Source organism: Leucopleurus acutus, assembly GCF_964270905.1.
Source record: "Leucopleurus acutus genome assembly, chromosome: 10".
NCBI classification, from domain to species: Eukaryota; Metazoa; Chordata; class Mammalia; order Artiodactyla; family Delphinidae; genus Leucopleurus; species Leucopleurus acutus.
This window is the reverse complement of record NC_139153.1, coordinates 40,470,189-40,493,396: the sequence shown is the minus strand read 5'-3', so window position 1 is coordinate 40,493,396 and position 23,208 is coordinate 40,470,189. Positions and strand designations below refer to the sequence as shown.

Genomic DNA, 23,208 nt, shown 5'->3' with positions numbered 1-23,208 from the left:
GTTTCCAGGGCTTCTCCACAGTCCCTGTGGAGGTGCTTTGCCCGTGAGCTCAGCCGTTTCAGCACTGTTGGCTGGAACCTGGGTGAAGCCAGGAGGAGACATGCTTATCATTCTGAATGGTATGGAGCTGGAGAAATGATGTCTTTGTTGAGGGACAGACTTGGTATCTAGAAAGATCTTGATAACTTGGGCTTTGTGGCCAAAACAAACCACGCGACGTTCATCTAGGATGAATATTGAAGGGATCAACATCCAGGTGAAGGCAGTGGGGCTTACAGCTAGCAATCATTTTGAAGCGGCTTTGGAGGTCAGCTGATAGCCCAGTTGTGGGAGTTACCTGAACCCGTGGGGGTCTGGTTTGCAGAATAAGAGAGGAAGGAGGCCCTGTTTTACTCTGAATGGTCGGATATACCTTCGGTGTACATTTGGCTCTGGGAACTGAATTTTAGATAGAGCTGATAGTGAGGGGTACCAAGATCCTGGAGAACTGAAGAGGGATGGGTTCAGGTAAGTGGTGAGAGGGAATGGATGTGTCATTACCTGTGGCTCAAGAGGACAGAACTAGGGCTAACTGGGAGAACTTCGAGGAAGTCTAAATTTTAATTTGATAGACAAAAACAGTGATGAACTTGAGAACTCTTGTTTTAGGAGGGTATTTCCACTGTCCTGGGAGTATTTAATTCAAATTTGTGAAAGCTAACGTTGGAATAAGATTGCACCTGTCACCACTGTTCAGTCTGCTAATGTCCACATTTGTCCCCCAAAAAATCACTTTTCGTTGAGTGGTTTTATTAAGCAACCATTACAGATTGAAACTGAAAAATAAATGCATTGACAAAAAACAAAAACAAACAGACAAAAAAGTGATGAGAAGACGACCCTCAGCATGTTAGAGGCCTGTCTCAGGAAGGAGCAAGCTTCTAGGTGGCAGCAGTGTTCTGAGAGCAGCTGACTGCCCACGGTCAGAGAGGCTGTAGGTAAATTCTCACAGTCCTGGGGAAGGACAGAGGCCTCCCCTGCAGCAAGGTGGCCCTGTTGGCACCTCTTCTGTTCTGGCACGAGGAGGCTGGGGAAGGGGATTGGTCCCTGTGCAGGTAGACTTCTTAAAGGAGGGAGTGTTTGCTCTGGGTTTTGGAGGGTGTGCGGAATCCGGACATGAAAGACTATAGGGGAAAATGACTGGTTTTCCACATTTGCCCAATGTGTTGGAATGCTTTGTCTTATTTCTGGTGGGTGGCTTTGGGCATATAGGGAAATAAAACAGAGAGTTTCCCTTCCAGTGGTTTATTTTATCAAGGTGCATAAGTATGTATTTCCGGGAACTTCCGTGTACGTTTGTACGGTGGACTGGGTGTCATGCAGAGACAGGTGGAGGTGTGGCAGCTGGACGTGAAATGTGGCAGGGGTGGGCGGGCAGCGAAGGCACAGGAGCCTGCGACTGGGTTCCGGGGTGGCTCAGGGCCTGGCCCGCCTGTCTCAGGTGGGGATTCACGGAGGTGAGCCTGGGCTGCTGTGGGGACTCCGGCTGCTCGGGGAGAGGATTCTCTGCGGCGCCCGTCTGTGCGGGTGGGGGCTGTAACACTCAGACACGCCAGGTCTGGTTTTGCTTGAATCATTTTTAACATTTTTTTTTTTTTTTGGTGGAGACCTAACATTTTCCTGGTTCCTAATTTCTCCCTCCTGCACCATATTGGCCCAAACCCAAAAATGTCTTAGAAAAGAGGTTGCTCTGCACAACTTCTCTAAAGCTCCTGAGCAGGTCTGGGCCAGTTATGGGGAGACAGGCATAGACCAACCTCCCGTGTTCCCTCTGCAGAGCCTGGGCCTGGTGGACCGGAACAACGAGCCGCTCACCCACGCCATGTATAACCTGGCCTCCTTGCGCGAGCTGGGTGAGACCCAGCGCCGGCCGTGTACCATCCAGGTGCCTGAACCCATCCTCCGCAAGATAGAGACCTTCCTAAACCACGTAAGAGAATCCCCACATTCCTCTTCACCTGCCCGCCTTCATCTACCCAGACCAAAAGCTTTCACCTGCAGCAGGCGGTAGTGACTCCCCGCTTTCCCCACTGGGGATGGAGCCTGGGCACACTTTTGCCCTGAGCAGTCCTGTCTTGCCCACGAGGGTCCCAGGGCAGTTGAGGACTGAGTCCTGCCCGGCGGGTGGGCCATAGCTTCTGGCCAAGGTGAATTGTGTGGAGGGGCTGGCTGGCTGTGGGTAAATGAGAAGAAGCTATTTCTCTTCACCATTTTGTTTGCCTCTCCCGTCCTCCAGTACCCCATGGACAGTTCATGGATCTCCCCAGAGCTCCGGCTGCAAAGTGATGACATCTTGCCCTTGGGCAAGGACTCGGGGCCGCTGGGTGACCCTATCACAGGCAAGCCCTACGTGCCCCTGTCAGAAACAGAGGAGCTGCGTCTGAGCCAGAGCCTGCTGGAGCTGTGGCGGCGGCGAGGGCCGGTCTGGCAGGAGGCCCCCCAGCTCCCTGTGGACCCTCATCGGGACACCATCCTCAGTGCCATCGAGCAGCACCCGGTGGTGGTCATCGCCGGGGACACGGGCTGTGGGAAGACCACGCGCATCCCCCAGCTGCTGCTGGAGCGCTACGTGACCGAGGGCCGAGGTGCTCGCTGCAACGTGATCATCACTCAGCCGCGCCGCATCTCGGCTGTGTCCGTGGCACAGCGGGTCAGCCACGAACTGGGCCCCTCCCTGCGCCGGAACGTGGGCTTCCAGGTGCGGTTGGAAAGCAAGCCTCCAGCCCGAGGTGGGGCTCTGCTGTTCTGTACCGTGGGCATCCTGCTACGGAAGCTGCAGAGCAACCCCAGCCTGGAGGGCGTGAGCCATGTAATCGTGGACGAGGTGCACGAGCGGGACGTGAACACGGACTTCCTGCTGATTCTGCTCAAGGGCCTGCAGCGGCTCAACCCGGCCCTGCGGCTGGTGCTCATGAGTGCCACAGGTGATAACGAGCGCTTCTCCCGCTACTTTGGTGGCTGCCCTGTCATCAAGGTGCCCGGCTTCATGTACCCTGTCAAGGAGCACTACCTGGAGGATATCCTGGCCAAGCTGGGCAAGCACCAGTACCCACACCGGCACCGGCACCACGAGGTGAGGGGATACACCCGCCCCGTCCTGCCCACGGCTCCTGGCCTTTTCTCCATGGATTCCCCTCCTCCTTCCCAAGCCTTGGTTTCCTTGCTAGAAATGGGAATGATCAGGCCTTCTTGACAAGGGTGTGGTGAGGGTTGGAGGTGATGTGTCACGTGCCTTGACCTCACCGAGTCGCGGTGGCCGTGTCCTGTGCACGACCCCTGGCCCCGGGGCTGTGACTGGCCTCTCTTCCCCCACCCCAGTCTGAGGATGAATGCGCTCTCGATTTGGACCTCGTGACTGATCTGGTTCTGCACATTGATGCCCGCGGGGAACCAGGTGGGTGCTTTCTTCTCTGCCCCGTGCCCACCCTGCTCTCCCATCTGCCGGGAGCCACTAGCTCATGCCTGCAGGGCCCTTTACAGGTGGGATCCTCTGCTTCCTGCCTGGGTGGCAGGAGATCAAAGGAGTGCAGCAACGCCTCCAGGAGGCCCTGGGCATGCATGAGAGCAAGTACCTCATCCTGCCAGGTGAGAGCATGTGTGCAAGGATGGTGGCCCCTAACACCAGGCTTGCCCTCTGTCCTGGGGAGTGACTCACCTGGGGCTCAGGGCCTTGGGTTTCTTAATAGGCTGCACTACTTTTTTGCTGGCTTTGTGACCTCTACTGGGCATATTACTGATCTGGACTTCAGTTTCATCAAAATAGGGTCAAAATCCCTGCCTGCCCTCATATGGGGAGGTTTTGGCTGGAGCAGTGCCCGTGACCAGTGTGTTCTTGCTGCCCACCAGTGCACTCCAACATCCCCATGATGGACCAGAAGGCCATATTCCAGCAGCCTCCCGTTGGCGTGCGCAAGATTGTCTTGGCCACCAACATTGCTGAGACCTCCATCACAATCAATGACATTGTGCACGTGGTGGACAGCGGTCTGCACAAGGAGGAACGCTACGACCTGAAGACCAAGGTGGCACCCATCTCCTGGCCCTGCCCCAGCCCAGATCTATCCTGGGCCTGTGTGTCTGGAGAAGGCCACACCTGTGGGATCTCCCTGTCCCTGCTGTGGGGGGCAGTTGAGGAGCTGAGTGAGGTGAAGGCCAGGCGCAGGGGAGCATGGAGGAAGGCGTGTGGTCTGTGTGGCTGCTCACCTGCCCCCTCCCCCAGGTGTCCTGCCTGGAGACCGTGTGGGTGTCACGAGCCAACGTGATCCAGCGCCGGGGCCGGGCGGGCCGCTGCCAGTCAGGCTTTGCCTACCACCTGTTCCCGCGGAGCCGGCTGGAGAAGATGGCCCCTTTCCAGGTGCCGGAGATCCTGCGCACGCCCCTTGAGAACCTGGTGCTGCAAGCCAAGATCCACATGCCAGAGAAGACGGTGCGGCAGAGGTGGGCGGAGTGGGCCCTGGGAACGTGCAGGTGGGGTGCGGGCTAACAGGCTCTGCCTCGTTCGTGCTGTAGGCAGTGGAGTTCCTCTCCAAGGCCGTGGACAGTCCAAACATCAAGGCGGTGGACGAGGCCGTGATCTTGCTCCAGGAGATCGGTGAGTGGTGCAGGGCTGGGCCGGGCTGCGGAATGGCTGTCAGGGGCGGGACTGACGGCTGAGCTTGCAGGGGTGCTGGACCAGCGGGAGTACCTGACCACTCTGGGGCAGCGCCTGGCCCACATCTCCACTGACCCACGGCTGGCCAAGGCCATAGTGTTGGCTGCCATCTTCCGTTGCCTGCACCCGCTGCTAGTGGTCGTTTCCTGCCTCACCCGGGACCCCTTCAGCAGCAGCCTGCAGAACCGGGCGGAGGTGGACAAGGTCAGACCCAATGCCTTTGCGTGGCCCTCTGTTCTCCCTTCCGGCCCTCCGCTCCCTTCGGTCCCGAGGTGGCTTCCTCTGGTCCCTGCCCTGTGACCCTGGCACCCGCCTCCCCTCCCAGGTGAAGGCACTGTTGAGCCACGACAGTGGCAGTGACCACCTGGCGTTCGTGCGGGCTGTGTCTGGCTGGGAGGAGGTGCTGCGCTGGCAGGACCGCAGCTCTCGTGAGAACTACCTGGAGGAAAACCTGCTCTATGCGCCCAGCCTGCGCTTCATCCACGGTCAGCGGGTCCCGAGCTGCCCTGAGCCCCTCCACCCTTCCCACTCGCACTGGGCCGGTGCACAGTGAGCTGTGAACCAGGGGCCCTAGGTTCACCCTGACTTTGCCTCCCCAGGACTCATCAAGCAGTTCTCAGAGAACATTTATGAGGCTTTCCTGGTGGGGAAGCCCTCGGACTGCACCCTGGCCTCTGCCCAGTGCAACGAGTACAGTGAGGAGGAAGAGCTGGTGAAGGGTGTGCTGATGGCGGGTCTCTACCCCAACCTCATCCAGGTGCTGCCCTGGGGAGGGGGCTCCAGGCCATGACCTCTCCTTCCATCCCAGCTCCTTGCTCAACCCACCCACCTTCTCCTTCATCCTTGCAGGTGAGGCAGGGCAAGGTGACCCGGCAGGGCAAGTTCAAGCCCAACAGTGTCACGTATAGGACCAAATCCGGCAACATCTTGCTGCACAAGTCGACCATTAACAGGTGGGGGACTGTCAGGCTGGGGCAGGGCAGCTCGGGTGGTTCAGCAAGGGGCCTCACCCAGCTCTTTGTTCCCTAGGGAGGCCACACGGCTACGGAGCCGATGGCTGACGTATTTCATGGCTGTTAAGTCCAACGGCAGCGTCTTTGTCCGGGACTCCTCCCAGGTGCACCCACTAGCTGTGCTGCTACTCACCGACGGGGACGTCCACATCCGTGGTGGGTACCTGCACACCTCCTGCCCCACCGCTTCTCCGGCTGCTCTGCCTCCTCAGGGGTCCGGCCTCACTCACCCGGGCTCCCCGTGTCTCTCCCTTCCTCTAGATGATGGGCGCCGGGCCACCATCTCCCTTAGTGACAGCGACCTGCTGCGGCTGGAGGGCGACTCACGCACTGTGCGGCTGCTGCGGGAGCTGCGCCGGGCCCTGGGCCGCATGGTGGAGCGGAGCCTGCGCAGCGAGTTGGCTGCACTGCCGCCCTGTGTGCAGGAGGAGCACGGGCAGCTGCTTGCGCTGCTGGCGGAGCTGCTGCGCGGGCCCTGTGGCAGCTTTGATGTGCGCAAGACAGCTGACGACTAAGCCCCGTCTCCGCTGGGGCCATGTACAGAGTGCAAATGTTTATTTAAAATAAAGTTCTATTTATCCCTTGTGAGCATCGCTATCCGCTGGGGCTCCCCAAACCAAGAGGAAGAGTGAAGGCTCAGAAGGGAGGGCCCCAAAGTCTTAGGAGAGCAAGGGGCTTAGAACCCAGCCCTCAGGAGCTTGAACCACTCATGCGGGTTCTTGGCTTGTGCTGCTTGGCCCAGTCTAGTCGTCTTTGTCACAGCCGCGGTGGGAGGCAGTGTCCTTGCGCGTGCAGCAGGGCCCGCAGCCTGGATCCTCTCTGGCTGGCTGTCACTTGCTAACCCAGGCAAACGGGGGAGGGAGAAGTTCCACGAGCAGTCTTAACCTTTGGTCACAGCCACAGATTCACAGACGAGGGGCTGAGGTCAAGACTGCACGCTGCACCCCAGTCCCTCAATGCGAGGGGACAAGCGGGGGGCTGTGGGGGCCTCGGATGCTGAAGACGTAGACAACCAGGACGTATACAGAAGACAGGGCCTGCGTGGTGGGACATACGAGCTTTATTTGTTCTGGAAGTCATAACAACAATCACAGATCAACATGGTTAACGGCTGAGCCATAAGCAAATGGGGAAGTACAGAAACGTTCCAGCCCCAACAGCTGCAGAATAGAACACAGCACACAGGGCCTCTGGTCCCACCTGTCAGGGCGGCCTTCTCAGCTTCTCTGGCTTGTGGGACCCTTCAAGGGAGCTGTGCCCAAACCACCTTTCAGAACACTGACCACTCCAGCGCCCCCTAGAGTGCTCTCCGCCGGGGTCACCTCTCCCACCCCTACCTTTGGCCAACGGAGTAAAAGGACCGAGAGCTTGTTGTCCACCCCAGCATCAACACAGGTGCAGGTACCTTTAGGCCCAGCACTGTCACCCCACTGCATCTGGCACCCCACCTCCCACTGCGTTCTCCCAGTTTCATCTCACCCTTTCTTGCAGACAAAACACGGATGCCCTGATGTCCCTGGCGCCGTTGAAGCACTGTGTGGACAGTCTCTGGCCCTGGGAGTGCTTTTTCCACAAGACCCCTGCAATTTCTTGGTATGTGCTTGGGGAGCTGGGGAGATGGTGTCGAACCTCCCTGGAGAAAATGCTACCTCAGAAAGGGAGAGCACCTGCCCAGCCCAGACACCCTCCCTCTACATGGACTTCAAATCTGATCCTAGGTCAACAGCTCCCACCTTCTCAGCGCCAAGGGATGCCAGAGGAGGAGGTGGGGAGTGTGAGGGGCCAAGTCTGCACTGCAGAAAATGCTCTTCCAGAGGAGAAGCCTTGGAGACTCCCAGGCCATTTCACTACAAACTGTTACGTTTTAATCCTTTATTAGAAACCATGCAAACTTTAATACAAAAAGTACAAGTGCAATAAGAATCTTCGTGTCAATACAATTCCCGGGACTTATCATTGCAGCCATCCCAAGACCAGGCCTAACCAGGACACACCCCTTAGGCTGGCCTCTCCTCTCCTCTCTCCCCTCTCCAGTCAGGCCGTAAGGGAGCCTGGATGGCCCATCTCATGTACTTATTTTTAAATTTCCAGACTTGATTCCCCACTATCCACATGAGTTCTGAACACATCAGGCTCCCTGGCAACTGAGGGCTCGAGTGTCCTAGGTTGGAGGCTAGGAGGAATTTGACCTCCATGGCCCTTTCCAGCCCGACCTTGTCTCCCACCAGATCCCAGGGAATGAGACAGACATAGATGCCAAAACCAGCCTCTTGGTTAGAAAAGAAAAGCAGCATACACACAAAATGCCAGAACCACCAGTCCACACTCTGACCAGCCCCTAGCGGTCCCTGCCTGCCCTCTAGCCCACAGCCCCCCACTGCACCTGCCCTGCCCACACCACCTCCGGGGCCGGGGCCCCAAGCTGCCCAAGGCAGGGCAGCCTCCAATGCCTCACCTCCCAGCTGGAGGCTTCAGGATCTCCCTTCCCTGTTTCCTTTAACACCTACCAACGACTTTCATTCAGACATGGCTTCAACCTGCAAAACTACTCCACCGGTTTTCAGATTATTAAAAAAAAAAGATAAAAGTGTGACAGCAGCTAGGTAGGTATGGGAAGCAGCGGGGACAGGCAGCATTGCCCCTGACTAACTTGGGGGAGGGCAGCAAGAGGTGCCTGGTGCCACCTGTGAGGTGGGCACCACTGTGGGGTCAAAGGAAGAGGCAGTGGCTTAGCAGGCTTCAGGGTACGCAGTTAGCACCCAGCCATCACGGGGACGTCCACTTCCACTCTTCCCTCCAGATGGACCAGCGAGGAGGGAGGGTATGTCAGTTTCTCTTGGGTTTGGTCCAAAAAAACCAAACAAAGAGGAGGTTGGACTCCGGTTCCCCCCACCCAGATCCCAGGAGGTCCTGAACTAGCCTCCCCTACCCCACTTTCCACCCAACCTTCTCCGCGGAGCAGCGGCGCAATGGTGAGGACGGGGGAGCCAAGCAGGGAGCCGGGTCTGGGGCCGGGAGTGGAGGGAGCACGGGGCTGGGGCTGCTGCCACCCTGGGCAAGTGAGGCAGGAGGGAGGGAGGGAGGGAGGGGCCTAGAGGGCAGCCCGGGAGAGGGAGCTAGGGGCCCAGGTGCCTGAGCTGGGGCCGCCAGGGAAGTGGAGGGGGGCGGGAGACAATGTCGGCCCCGTGGTCGGTGCGGGCCCTGGCGTTTGCCCGGAACGTCAGCCTGTAGGTCTCAATCTGCAGTGACACAGGAGGAGGGAAGGGAGAGGGTGACGGGGGAGACAAGAAGGGGAACACGGGGGACGGAAGACGAGACCAGAATGTCATCATTAGATGCCTGGAAAATAAAAGGTTGCTTCGTTAAAATTCAGGCCACACTCCGGTAGGAAAACAAAGGAGTTTCAATCTGCAGCCAGTGGCAGGGCCCCTGGCTGGCCCTTAGGCCGAGCCCAGCCACTTACTTGTCTCCTGGATCTGGCTGTCCAAGGTCTGGGCCTCCCTTTGGTCACCACCCCCTGCCAGGGTGGTGTGGCCACTGAGGCCACTGGCTGAAGTGGGGGCGCCAGCTTCAGGCGCTGCCTCAGGGATGGCCAGCTCCTCCCCAGCTGGGGGGCCCGGACACGGAGGGGCCTCGCTGCCACCGCCCTCAGTCTACAAATGAAACAGTGGGGGAGACAGTGCAGGGTCAGTCGGGGAGGGCGTGGGATGGTGATGGTGGTGGGTTTCACACACAGTCCCCACCCCCGCTGTTGCTGCTCCCCATTGGCTCAAGGTACAGTCACCTGGGAGTCTAGTCTAGTCTAGGTGCCCCCCCGCCCCCCGCCCCCCCCCCCCCCCCCGCCAGACCAACTCCTGGCCTGGGTGGCAGGGTGCTGGGTAAGAACTCAGGCTCTGGGGCAGTAAAGCAGTGCAGCCTGGCTAGTGACACGCTCTGAGAGCCTCCTCTGGGAGACGAAAGGCTTCGTGAAGCCTCTGACATGAGAGGTGAAAGGTGCCTGGCTTCTCAACAAGGCTGATGCCAGATCACAACACTTATGACAGCAGATTGTTAGCAAAAAAGCTAAGGAATCATCTCAAGTTGTGGGTCTGGAGCCACTAGGGCGAGGGAGCTCCGGGAGCTTGAACCAGTTCCTGAGGGGTGCAGGCCGCCACCTCAGACCTAAGGGATCCCAGGGCACTCCCTGCACATGCGAGTGTTCGGAGAGGCTTTCTCGGCCATTCCTGGGGCAGCGCTGCCCGTGTATCCATCATTCACGCGCCCCTGACAGAGGCCTCCTATGTGCTGGGCATCTTTCTGGGGCCTGGGGACACAGGAGGGAAGAAGGTGTCCAAGGAGGTGTGAGGGAGACTGGGGGGGCCTGGCGAGAAAGGCCTTGTGGTGGCCGTGGACACCCAGTGTGAGTCCAGAGCACAAGAGGGAGGGCTGCTGGGAGGCACTGGCGAGCTGGCACACCTGTGCTGGGAACGCCCAAAGGCGACAACAGGAGAAATCAGAGCAGTGAAAGAAACGGGCCTCTGTGTTAGAAAAATAGTTCCAGAAGTGATAAGAAAGGGAGGTGATGTGAGTAAAGAAAAGACTTGCGGTCAGAAAGGCCCAGGCGTGAGCCCTGGTCTGCGTGCACCCGTCGTGTGGCCGGGGACAAGTGACTACACCCAAGTTAGTGCCCCGGGGGTGCTGACCAGAGAACAGCCCCTCACAAGGTGTGGAGCATGTCCTGAGAGGCTGCGACAGAGGGAGCTAGTCCGGGCTTGAACGGAGCACTGAGGTGGGTGGGACAAAGTGCGGGCTGGGATGGAGCCGCGCTGCGCGGTCAGATGCAGGGGAAGGCCCGGAGCACTGCTCATGTCCCCTCTCCCTCGCCCACCCCTCCCTGAGCAGCTGCAGCCACCCTCAGGCTTGGAAGCCGGCAAGGCGCTGCCCCCACGGCCCTGCTACCCGATGACACGGAACAAAGGACAGACAGCATCTTGGCAGACAAAAGATCTCACAGTACTGTGGAAGGAGCGCAGAGGGAAGAGAGGGAGGGAAGGGAGGAGAGGCCCAACCAGGATGGGAAGCCTGCCGCCCGAGTGCTCTCCAGAGCCCGGCCCGCGCAGGCCTCCAGAGGGGTGGATACCAGGCCTGCCGTCACGGGCAGTAAAAATGTGCCATTCCGCTCCCAGGCCCAGAACAGAGCCTGACACAGAGCAGGTACCGAACACTCCCGTCTCAGGAGGTGCTGTGAGAACGGTACCACACAGACCCCGGCCTTGTGGGGACCTGCACTCCAGCCCTGTCCCTCTGAACATGGCTGAGATGGGCTCAGAAAGGCAGGCCACGGCTCTCAGGAGAACGTTCCATCTCCAGCTGGACAGGTGAGAGGTGACCGGGCTGGGGCCTCTTCACCTCTCCTGCCTCGCTCAGGACTGATGACAGACGATGGAAACAGCAATGGTGTGGGTGAAACATGACCCCTGAAGAGACTGAGGGGCGGTGACAGGTGCCCACCTGCTGGGACCCAGACTCCAGCCGCACAACCCCACCCCCCAGCTGTGTCCCCGCCAGGACCCACTCACTACCTTCACGGCACCTCCTGCAGGCAGGTGGCCCACGTTATCAAGAGATCCCACCTTCGCCTGGGCCTTCTCCTTGAAGTTCAGCTTTTGACTTTCGATCTTGACATCTCCTCCACCTGGAACCAAACAGAAATGGGTCACTGTGGGTGGCAGAGAAATACCCCTACAGGCAAAGCCAGGAGGCTGGCCAAGGACTGGGATGTGCCCAGTACAGAAATGGGGAAAAAGTGACCTGCTCTGAGGACAAAGGAAGAGGCACAGTGAACACATGCTTTCAGCCTCATAAACACCCTGTTGGTCAGGGTCAAGATCCTGGAATTCTGGTTTTCCAGCTGCCACCACTGATACTGGAGGAGAGGAGTGACTTGCTCAAAGTCACCAGCGAGCCAGTGAGTCACAGGATGGAGTATGGTCTAGGTGAGCAGTTTAACTGAATCTCACTGTCATGAAAAGAAGGGAAGGCAAGAGGCGGGAGCAGAGGGGAGGCAGTCTGTACACAGGCAACGTTCACAGCTCAGCCAGAGTGAGGCCATGGGATCAAGGGCCAGAGCACTGTCACTGGCCACCCGGCCCCTCAGCTTGGCTTTCCCTTGAGCCCTTCTTCATTCTCCCATCTCCTCCTGGCTCATATCACCAACCTCAACACCTAGCTGCCTGCCAAATTCTCCAGGTATCCTACCCACTGGATTTCTGGCCCCTTGCAAAAACTGGACCTCAAGTCACTCAGTGTCAGTAGGGAAGGAGGTATCTCACAGGACTGGATTTTCCAGATAGAAGGAAAAATGAAGGTTAGTTAAGGGGCAAAGTGTTTTGATCCTTTTACACAGAACACCTTCTAAAATGGATGACAGTTTTTGCTGAGAGGGAAGGGAGTTTTCTTTGCCTTCCCCTTAACTGGCCCGTGGCGTGGCGACTGATCTCTGAGACACCAGACCTGTCAGCCAGTGTGCCTGCCACTACAGATACGGCACTACCCCAAATCTGCTGCCGACCCAGGGTCCAGGACACACGAGGCTCTTAGGGTACAGCCGAGCCAAGAACGCAGGCCCTGCTCAGACAACATTGCCAGTGGCTCAGAGGCCTCCACGGGGGCGCCAGGCCACCTGTGCTGCTGGCAGGAGAGTCTGCATTGCTGTAGTGGCAAGATCCACATGGGCAGGCCGAGGCGGCATTATTTTTTTTTTTTTTTTTTTTTTTGCGGTACGCGGGCCCCTCACTGCTGTGGCCTCTCCCGTTGCGGAGCACAGGCTCCGGACGCGCAGGCTCAGCGGCCATGGCTCACGGGCCCAGCCGCTCCGCGGCATGTGGGATCTTCCCAGACCGGGGCACGAACCCGTGTCCCCTGCATCAGCAGGCGGACTCTCAACCACTGCGCCACCAGGGAAGCCCCGAGGCGGCATTATTGAATGGCTCCCTATCTCCTGCTGGAGCTGCTGGTGGATGCTTCGCTGCTCGAGAATACCCTTTGCTCCTGAGTCTGACAGGCAAGACCCGACCACCACTCTCCAGAGCTCCTTCAGCACCAGCTCCTGAACGCTTGCCTGGGAGGCTGAGAAGGGTTCTTAGCCCCTAGCGTACCTTTCCCCTAGGCCTAGGTCAACAGTGCCATGCACACAGCAGGTCCTCAAGACGCTGCTGGTGCAAATGGCAAACCTTCCACACTGTTCCTCCTCCAACTAAAAGGTTAGTGCCCAGAATCCCCCCTCCCTGACAGGAACTGAGGACTACGTTGTTTCTACTGCTGTGCCCTGGGTGTGTGGCTCCAGGAATCTTCATGGAAGGACAGAGACATAGGGGTGAAACCTGGGACAAGGGAGGCACCACTCACCAGGCTTGTGCTTAATGTTAGCCTTGGACCCACACTTGGAGGAGACCTTAGAGATGTCCACCTTCTTGTTCTGAATCTGAACCTGAGGAGAAAAACACACAAAAAAGTGACTGCCTCAGTGAGAGAAGGTGTACTGCCAGGTCCAAACCCCATGCTCTCTTTATAGTCTCCAAACCCGAGGTCAGAGGCCGCCTTCTCCAAAGGCTTCCCTGGCTCTAACCTCACTCCATCCCTTCTTCATACCATCTCTTGAAGGGACCTCAGCACCAGCTCTACACTAATCGCTTCAGGTGCTCAATCATCACCTACAGCGTACCTACTACCATCAAAACAGCAGCCTCTACTCTGGCTCATCTTTCCAACAAGGCTGCAGTTCTCCCTAAACAGGAGCTTGGGGGAATGCACTTTTCCCAGCCACAGATCTGGCAGCTGCTAAAGCAAGCCACCACGTGTCCTCGGCAACAGTGACAGGCTCATCTTGCGCCATCCCTGAGATGACCTCTGAGGAGTCAACAGAGGTCACTCGCCACGGCTGGGCTCTCGCCAGGGTGTGGAGTCCACACATCTGTTGACAGTGTGCCACAGCTGAACCTAGTCCTCAAAAAAAGAATAGTTGATAAGGGGAAGTTTCGCTTTATAGATGTATTCCAGCCAATAAATGAAGAAAGGACAGGATAATTAGAGTCTCACCACAGTGCACGTTCACTGAACTCATGGTTTTGGGCATCAACAGCCACCAGCATCACGAGGAGTGAGACGACGAGAAGAGTGAGACATTATGTTTCCTGATAGAAACACCACCACTGCCTATGAACGTCTTGCAAAAATGTGGGGAAAAATATCAAGTCTGAATCAATCTAAAGAAAACTGTGGGTGCCCATCATCGGATGAATGGATAAAGATGTGGCACAGATATACAATGGAATATTACTCAGCCATAAAAGGAACGAAATTGAGTTATTTGTAATGAGGTGGATAGACCTAGAGTCTGTCATACAGAGTGAAGTAAGTCAGAAAGAGAAAGTCAAATACCGTATGCTAACACATATATATGGAATTTAAGAAAAAAAAATGTCATGAAGAACCTTGGGGTAAGACAGGAATAAAGACACAGACTTACTAGAGAACGGACTTGAGGATATGGGGAGGGGGAAGGGTGAGCTGTGACAAAGCGAGAGAGAGGCATGGACATATATACACTACCAATTGTAAAATAGATAGCTAGTGGGAAGCAGCCGCATAGCACAGGGAGATCAGCTCAGTGCTTTGTGACCGCCCGGAGGGGTGGGATAGGGAGGGTGGGAGGGAGGGAGACGCAAGAGGGAAGAGATAGGGGAACGTATGTATATGTATAACTGATTCACTTTGTTATAAAGCAGAAACTAACACACCATTGTATACCAATTATACCCCAATGAAGATGTTAAAAAAAACAATAAATAAATAAAAAGAAAACTGTGGGACTAATGAATACGTTAAGTGAAACCATGGGGACATCCTCAGCAGAATCCAAATTCTAGGACAAACCACTCAGTTTACTCTTGAAAAATATTACCGTGAAAAAAGAAAAAATGAACAGGGAACTTGTAGAGTAAGAGAAACCTAAGATTATAAGATGCAAATCAACCAATCACAACTTATGGACCTTACTTGTTTCCTGATTAAGCAAACCTGTTTAACATGCTATGGGATTTTATATACATATGTATATTAGAGTTCTTATCTTTTAAAGTTACATATTGGAATATTTGCAGATAAAAGATATAACTGAAACTGGCTTCAAAATAACTGGGGTGGGCATTTATAGATAAGACTGGCCACAAAGATTAATAAATGAAGCTGGGTAAAAAAGTACATCCAGTTCACGTTACCATTTTCTCTACTTTTGTATATGTTTGAAAATTTCTATAATTAAAAGTTTTAGGGACTTCCCTGGTGGCGCAGTGGTTAAGAATCCGCCTGTCAATGCAGGGGACACGGGTTCGAGCCCTGGGCCAGAAGATCCCACATGCCGTGGAGCAACTAAGCCCGTTGCGCCACAACTACTGAGCCTGAGCTCTAGAGCCCACGAGCCACAACTACTAAAGCCTGCGTGGCCTAGAGCCCGCGCACCACAACGAAGAGTAGCCCCCGCTCGCCACAACTAGAGAAGGCCCATGTGCAGCAACGAAGACCCAAGTCAGCCAAAAATAAAGTAAATAAATAAATTTATATATATATATATATACACACACATATATATATATATGTGTGTGTATATATATATATATATAAAGTTTTAAAAAGCTTAATTGCATCTCACTAAGTTAACAAAGCCTCTGAGACAAGCTCTGCCTTCCCAGGCTGGTACATAGAAGAGCCACAATCCGCTTCCAAAAGATACCCCCAACCTGCTCCCCTAGCCCCCGGCCTCCACTGACGGCTTTGGCTTTAGGGAGCCACGTGCTGCTGCTCAGGCCTAGGATGTGTGTTTCTCGTGCTAGCCCCAAAGTCGCCCGCAGTGACGCCTGGCAGCCAGCACCAGCCTGTTCACCACCACCCCGGCATTCTCGCACCTCGCTCAAGCCGTGTGCTCACGTGATCTGCCCCTGGCCTGCAGGCCGCTGCAGGTGTCAATACTGCTACTGAAGTGACACTGCCAACAGGTCTCAGAACCCATTAACATACACACCCCTCCTTGCAAGGGTGAAATGGAATTAAAACTGCTGCAACATTTAAACTGGGATCAGCCACAGAAGTAGCTGCTATGTTCTCACCCGATGGCCTCTCAGTTCTCAACAAGAGGCATGTTTATGTGTACATGGGGACATGTGGGGAGTACTGACCAGGATCCTGTTCCAAGCCACGAATCCCTGTGGTAACCCCAGAATTTCTCTCTGGGGTAAGGAGGGCCCTGTGGGGGAATGGGGTTAGACGCGTACGGCTGGTGGCCACCCTTCTTATACACAGGTATATTTATGGTGGCTTTATGGAGGGGCTGATGGAAGGCAGGACAGCGCCATAGTCCAGGCTGTTTACCCTCATCTTCCCACTGGAAACACTGTCACAGGCATTTTCCTAATGCTCTGCTGTTTAAGGAAACCTCCTAAAATGAAAACTCTTTTAAAAAGTACATTCCCTCACCAAAAAAATCTTGTTTGAAATCATGTGTAGGCAGTGTGGGAAGACCATACTAGGTGACAGATGAACGAGGACTATTTTCAGAGCTCTGACATACAGCACACAACATATATAAATGCATTTCTGTGTCACACACACACACACCCACACACCCCCACACACATGCACGCAACCCAATTCCCTCAGAATCCCTGTTCACCTTCCGTTTGCATCTAGGCCAAAGCCTGAGAGGAAAAGCTAGGGCCAGTGCCTACCTGCGCCCTTCACGGGTTGGATCTTTCTCACCTTAACCACACACTGCCTTTAAAAGCTTCCCCCACCTCTGCCTTCCCACACTGGGATGGCTGATCTCTGGCCAACTTCCAAGTTGGCCAAGAACCAGCCACCCGAGTGCCAAGGATGCAGTTTCTGCCCACGCCAGGAAGAGCCAGTGGTGGGGAGATGACCAGGAAGGATGTGCAGTAGGGGAGTTGTGCGGGGGGAAGAAAGAGGTGTTCCATGTTTGCACCCTCACAGCAGAACTGCAGGGTTGGGCCCTCTGTAAGCCATGGGCAGGACGACATGACCACCAAGGGGGCAGGGGGACAGAGCCTAAAAATGAAGAGGGTAAGCAGAGCAGGACTTAATCCAGGTCAGGAAAGAGAGGAGAAGGAACTGAATGAGCCCAAGGGAGATCAGGACAGGGCAGCTCTCTCCCTCTTGGGGTGGGAGAGAAGCTAGGGGAGAGGCGGTGAGGGCAGGGCTCTGTCACAGGGACGTGGAAAATGCAAGTGTGCTCTCCACATACCAGATGACAATGGTGATCTACACCATCTCTCCCTAGACCAGGACCTCCCTATGAGCCCCAGTCACCTGTGTCCCTAACACAGATCTTAAGGGTGGTACAGAGTAGCACAATGATAAACAGGATGTCTAGATGGGAGAGAGAAAGAGCCAGAAAGAAAAGGAAATAGGAGGAAGGGGTTGGAAAAGGTAAACAGTGGGGGAAGGAGAGCAGAAAGAAAAGAGGGGGAAGGAAGCAGGGAGAGAAGAGGACAAAGAGCAGAGTCACAGAGATGCAGGGAGGGCACAGGACGGGTGGGAGCACGTGGAACACAAACTCCCTGCTCTACAACAGCAAGGACTCGAGGATGGGCTCTGGAGAAGTCCGGACATCTGTCTCCAGGTCAGGACCACTGCACCCCCAAGAGCGGACTCGAGACAGACCGCGTCCCTCAGAACAGGTCTCTGAACCCCTAAGGCCTCCCACCCACAGGGGCAAAAGATGTCAAGTGGGTGTCACCCAGCTGTCGTTTAGGGCTCACCAGAAACACTCAGTCTGAACACATTTGAGCATCGGGGTCCCCCCGACTCCGCTCGCCCGCCAGGGCGGGGCGGCCCTCTTTCCAGGGTGCCTCAGACACCAGCGGCCCCGAGCGCATACTTACATTACCACCTCCAGGGACATGCTTAATATTGTCCTTGGAACCACACTTGGACTGAATATGGCTGTAGCTCACTTTTTTGGAGACTATCTGGACCTGGAGTGTTAGAGAACAGAAAAAACAACACAAAGGGAGAGGGCTGGTTAGAACCGACACGGGGCAGGCAGTGAGTCCACACGTGACCACGATGAGCGGCAGGGAGTGCTGTTAAAACCCCACCTTCAGCAGAACTGCTGTGGAAAAGCACAGGCCAAGGAACTGGAAGGAGCAGGAAAGGGAGTGAAAACACGAACAAACAACACAAGGACAGAAGATGTCGCCAGAGTGCTACATGGGCATCCTCACTGCTCCTGGGGGCCGGCTGCAGTTCACAGGGTGCAGACAGCAGTGGCCCCAATGCCCACTCAGCCACGGCCCACCCCCCGCCTGCTCTCTCCCCGACGCTCCTCTCTGCAAGGGTCCTGCTCATCCGGACCCGTCCTCACCCAAGGACGGCACTTCCCTTAAATCTGGGGCCTGGAATCGCTGCAGCCAGACCTGCTCTAGGAAGCAAAGGCTGTGTGGAGAAGCCCGGGGCTGCTGGCTCACGGCCCAGATCTGATGCTGATGGGAAGGAAGGGACCCGAGGCCGCTGGACCTGCTATGCAGAACCCTGGGCACCAGGGGGCACAGGCCGAAGCCAAACTTCCACGCAGAGCCCACTTGTCTCAGGACTCAAGAAAGCACAGTGCAATTGAGGTTTAAGTCTAGTCTTCTTTTTGATTCCAGGGTAAAACCCCTTCCACAATCCTCCAGATGCCCAATCCTGTGCCCTGTTTCATGTGTAAAGAGACTAGGCTCTGGGCAGGGCTGCAGTGAGGCACAATCTGGGGGGGCACCTGCACAATGTGTTGTATATAAACGGTTCCCCCCTGGAATGGAGAAACACAAAGGCTCAGGATCCAAGATCTGGGACAAATAATTCTTTCTGAGCCTTCTCAGGAAGGAATAGTTGCCAGCGTCCTTCCTTCCTTTCCTTAGAGCACTTCACAAATGATGTAGTAGCCCCCAAACTGAAGGGTTCTCCCCAGAGCAGAATCTACCCTGAGAAACTCCAACTGTTCCTTGCCTTCTTTACATACATCAATGATGAACAACTGGTGAGCAAACCACTTTCCTAATGAACCAGAGACCTACAGGACCTCTAGAAGCTCCCAGGAACCATGGTGCAGCCTTCCCCACCTGCCAACCATACAAAGTCCTTGCCCTGGCCACCTACCTGCCACAGATAAGGGCAGAAGGTTCCCGGGGCAAGAGGAGGGCCCTGGCTCCAGGGTGTGGAGACAAGGGGAAAGAACCTAGCATTTCCCCGCTGCATCCAGGTGACGGTGCAATCCCTATGCTGAGTGGGTTTTCGCTGGGAATCAGCATCCTAACTTTCAGTACAGAGGTCCTTGGAGAACCAGGACAAATGAAGCTATCTCCATACCCAGATGTGTTGAGAGGGGCCTTCAGTTGAACTTGAAGGAAAGGGGCTCCAGGGTTCCTATTGCTGGAAGGTTACCAATGCCATGTCTTACTGAGGAAGAAGCTGGGTACTCTGTGTTTGTGTACATAATGGGTATGTTTCAGATCAAGGTCAGAGTGAAGGAAGTGACTGAAAGTGTTTGGATCCATTTTATCCAGCTAAATAAATATTCCCTAAAGGGCTAGTGGGCTCCTAGCTCTGTTAACTTTCAGGTTAATAGAGAATACTTTCTGATGCCTGAGTCATCAAACACAAAGGAAGGAACACAGGGAGAAGTAGAAACTAGTTAAGGATAAGAAAAAAGTGCAATAGAAGGGAAAGTGACTGAGGCTGGAAGAAACAGTTGACCATCTTTTTACCTTCAAGAGGTAAGAGTCTAAATAAAACTCACTTTCCCAGCAGGCGGTTTCTGTGCACTGCCAATTGGGCCGGCTGCTTTAGTGACTGCGTTAGGTTCAGGCTTTCGAGCTGGAGCAGCTGCCTCTGTTTTTTTCTCTACTTTGGCCTGGATGGAGATAAAGGGAGGGCAAATTTCAAACCAAGAGGACAAGAGCCCAGATACAAAGAAGGGAAGAAGGCTGAAGGGGACTCGCATCCAGGCCAGGCCACCATGCAGAAGCAGGTCACCCTTGCTCCTAGAAAAAAACCACCGATTTGCCAGGGCAGACCAAGCTGCAGGGAGAGGGGCTACAGACCAGACTTGAGACACGAGGAAGAGATCAAGACACCATTCGTGGAGAAGAGGCAAGAAGGAGGCTAAATGAGCGATTCTCTTCTGAGTGTGTACTAGGGTTTTCAAATCACAATGTCCCACCCCCCTGCCCTATGTTCTGATATGCCCCAAGCGAGCTGCCATGGTCACAGGGAGCCATTACTGATGATGGGAAATGCCACACCCTCAGGTACGTTGGAACAGAAAATACTTTCATCACCAGACTGAGTTACTGAACTCTCCACCAAGACCTCCTGCAACTTTTGCACGATGAAAACATAAGAAGAGCATGGGCCAGGGTGGGGAACAGGCAGGCCATCACCACCACAGCCCCAAATGCCTGGCTGGGTACGTTAGAGCCATAATCTCTTGTCAAAAGCAACTCTTGGGCCCTTATCCCAGTTTTCCATCAGTGTCTTCCAACAGCACCAGGATTCTACTTCATTTTGGACCCTCTTCAATTTTTTAGCAGCTCTGGATTGAAGTTATTTAAGTATCCTATCCTGAGTGGCAGGTGGGCGGGGGGAGGCGTACGCCGGTGTTGGTGGTTTAAGTGCTAGAGAATGAGGCAGGAGGTGAGAAGGTTGCTGCTCCCGGGACTTTGAACTTGGACTTTTGCCACCACCTTTTCACACATAAAATCCCCGTGGCTGCTAATAGTTAACAAATAATTCTGGGATGGATGCACCCAGAAAGTCCTTAAAGTGAAGCGCTGTGTCCAGCCATGCTTCTCCATCTCAACACTCTATCACGGTCCTTTGTTTAGGAAAGCCAGGGGCTCGCAGCAAGTCACCCTGGCCACAAGAGGACACTAATCCTCGTTCAGACAGACTCTCCACCCAAGACACAGCATAGGGAACAAAGAGGTGGTCCATCTTCTTTCTGCCTATCCTGCTGTTCACAGTGCAGGCGTAAGAAAGAGAACAAACCAGGTTCCCGCCCAGTGTCTCTCACCTGTTCAAGGCTCAGAGGCCTCCTCTGTTTGTTTTGTAAAGCAGAACCCTTTTTCCTCCAAAAGTGTAAGCCTAAACCCCAAAATGCAGAACAGGAGAGGAGAAGAGAAAGCTCAGAGCCACCTGCTTGCTGCTGCTGGGAGGCGGAGCCCAGGAGGAAATTCCCTGACGCTGAATCCAACGTCCTGACTGCTCCCTGCATGGTGGGCCCTTTGGGCTGATGCAAGGACATGCCTGGGAACGGTGCTTAGATGTGGCAGAGGAAGAAGCAGGGGCCAGCCTGCTGAGGACCCCAAGCTCCCTGGACTCACCCGGCCTCCTCCAGGCTGGTGCTTGATGTTTTCCGTGGAGCCAACCTTGGAACGGACATTCTTCAGATCAGGGGCAGAAGCATTGGTAGCCACGCGGCCCAGCCTTGGGGCAGAGGAGCTGGGCTTGGCTGCCGTGGGCTTCTTGTCCACGGAAGGAGTCCCAGAGGGCCGGGGAGGGGTGGCTGTGGGCTTGACGCGGCTGGGAGTCACCCCTGCTGGGGGTGCCGCCCCAGGGACGGCGGCGCTTTTCTTCACGGAACTGGTGGAGGTGTTCTTTGGGCGACTCACGTCAGCTGCAAAGGTGGGAGTGAGAGATAACGGGTATGCAGGGAAGAGAGCAAAGGGAGCCTTAAAGCCATGGAAGAGGTGGGGGTTTAAATCTGGGATCCACGAAGCGGGGGATGGGGTCTTACCTGGTGCAGACTTCGTAGCCATCTTCTTGATGTCTGCAGGTTTCCCCTCAGTCTTGATCGCTGCACAAATGTATACTTTTTAACATCACGATTAACAAAATAACCTACTGAATGGCTCATCCCAAACTGAGATTCATGCATTCATTCAACAATTACTGAACTGTTTGAGCCAGTGGCTGTGCTAGTATCTGAGAATAAACTAGTAAATCAGACAGCCGAGTAAAGACCACGCCCTGATGGAGCGTCCAAGGCCAAGCACTGTGTCTTACTCTTTTCTACAGTCTTGACAATGCCTTCCCTTCTACGTGGACTTTCTTTGAATGGCCTATTTCTTATCATGAAAGTCCACATGCTGTGGAGTTACTAAGAAAGGAATAGTAAATTCTACCTTGGAATTCATGAGAATCCCCTTCACTCAGGATTTTTCTGGATACACATACTTACTAACCTCACATGGAGATCGAGGCTATCACTTTTCAACAGACCTCATTAAGGACTGGTGCACAAGCAGGTCTGCACAGATGTCTGTGATGCCGGCTGCTGCTATGGCTGGAGCAAAAAGCCAAGGCCCCACCCTCCTCCCCACTGGTTCCCATGGGAGGGAAGCGCAGTACTCACCGGCAGGCCTCTTGGGCAGGGGTGTAGAGGGGCTCCTACTGCTTGGCCCAGCTGAGGCAAGAGTGGCAGCTGCTGTGGCTTTTGGAACAGTCTGGGTGCTCTTGGAGCCAGGCCTACCGGCCAGGGCAGAGACCAGCTTGGATGGTGAGGCCCGCTTCTCAGGAATCTTTGCCTCTGCAACAGGCTGCTAATAGGAAAGTGGGAATAAGAGCTGCAGGTCAGCAATAGGCCGAGGAAGTCACGCCAAAGGATGGTTCCATATAAGCTTATGCCAGAAATCAGGGGTACTATGGGTTTGGTACCACTGATAGGAAATATATGTGGCTATATGATCAAAGTCCTCCACACAACATGAGAAATGGCTATGTAGGGTGCCGTGTGATCGGGAATCAGGAAACAGGGAGTCAAACCACCTGAATCCAACCTGAACCAGTGAGAGTGAACAGCCCTGAAAATATACCACACCACAAAGTACATCTGCCTCAGGATCCCCTGCATTAAATACTTATGTATTTAAGGTATTAATATTTGACCAGAGATCAAACAAATACATAAAACAAAAAATTTAAAATGTTCAGTCAAATTCAGCCATTCTTTTGGCTAAGATGCACCCAGTGAATTCTGAACAGGATGGAGCTGCAGCTGGAAACTGCGTTGACCAAATCAGTCAGGTCTAAGCTGTAGCCCCAGGCAGGACCCCAACTCACAGTGTGATCTTGGGCAAATCACTGAGCCTCTCTGGGCTTTATTTCCTCACCTGGACAAAGGAGGCTGGAACAAAGGATCGCTACGGACCAGCTTTGATAATAAGTGATGTTAGGGATGGGAGGATGAGGATTCTGTAAGAGCACAGGGACAGTAAGAAGGGGCAGTGGAGGGTGCAGGCCTGACCAACTGAGGGAATGAGGAGGCCGATGCCACAGTTCTGACTGAAAGCAAAAGGGAAAAGCCTCTCAAGTGCAGACACAGGCCATCTGGGTCACTCTAGCTCCTCTTCCATGGAGGCTGGGCATGTAGTCACTATCAAGGAAGGGAAGGAATCAATACAGCCTGGTTTCTAC

General features: G+C 54.8%; 2 protein-coding genes across 12 annotated transcripts in view; one reads left to right on the top strand and one right to left on the bottom strand.

The window, feature by feature from the left end:
* Window positions 1-6,510, top strand: part of DHX30 (DExH-box helicase 30) — a 30,784-nt gene extending 24,274 nt beyond the window's left edge. For all 3 annotated transcript variants that reach the window (XM_082847789.1, XM_082847790.1, XM_082847788.1), the window contains 13 exons: window positions 1,817-1,969; window positions 2,276-3,112; window positions 3,358-3,433; window positions 3,520-3,624; window positions 3,886-4,061; window positions 4,259-4,465; window positions 4,549-4,630; window positions 4,701-4,894; window positions 5,016-5,175; window positions 5,290-5,447; window positions 5,540-5,643; window positions 5,720-5,859; window positions 5,965-6,510. In XM_082847789.1, coding sequence (XP_082703915.1) covers window positions 1,817-1,969; window positions 2,276-3,112; window positions 3,358-3,433; window positions 3,520-3,624; window positions 3,886-4,061; window positions 4,259-4,465; window positions 4,549-4,630; window positions 4,701-4,894; window positions 5,016-5,175; window positions 5,290-5,447; window positions 5,540-5,643; window positions 5,720-5,859; window positions 5,965-6,218 — 2,646 coding nt within the window. In that variant the 3' untranslated portion in view covers window positions 6,219-6,510. The remainder of the gene's footprint in view (window positions 1-1,816; window positions 1,970-2,275; window positions 3,113-3,357; window positions 3,434-3,519; window positions 3,625-3,885; window positions 4,062-4,258; window positions 4,466-4,548; window positions 4,631-4,700; window positions 4,895-5,015; window positions 5,176-5,289; window positions 5,448-5,539; window positions 5,644-5,719; window positions 5,860-5,964) is intronic.
* Window positions 6,511-7,560: 1,050 nt separating this feature from the next.
* Window positions 7,561-23,208, bottom strand: part of MAP4 (microtubule associated protein 4) — a 170,172-nt gene continuing 154,524 nt past the window's right edge. For 4 of the 9 annotated variants that reach the window (XM_082847258.1, XM_082847261.1, XM_082847260.1 and 1 more), the window contains 9 exons: window positions 22,148-22,334; window positions 21,530-21,589; window positions 21,117-21,409; window positions 19,532-19,645; window positions 17,637-17,729; window positions 13,090-13,171; window positions 11,265-11,377; window positions 9,167-9,356; window positions 7,561-9,042 (listed from right to left, as the gene is read on the bottom strand). In XM_082847258.1, coding sequence (XP_082703384.1) covers window positions 9,035-9,042; window positions 9,167-9,356; window positions 11,265-11,377; window positions 13,090-13,171; window positions 17,637-17,729; window positions 19,532-19,645; window positions 21,117-21,409; window positions 21,530-21,589; window positions 22,148-22,334 — 1,140 coding nt within the window. In that variant the 3' untranslated portion in view covers window positions 7,561-9,034. The remainder of the gene's footprint in view (window positions 9,043-9,166; window positions 9,357-11,264; window positions 11,378-13,089; window positions 13,172-17,636; window positions 17,730-19,531; window positions 19,646-21,116; window positions 21,410-21,529; window positions 21,590-22,147; window positions 22,335-23,208) is intronic. The other 5 variants (XM_082847259.1, XM_082847265.1, XM_082847264.1 and 2 more) reach the window with 3 other exon arrangements.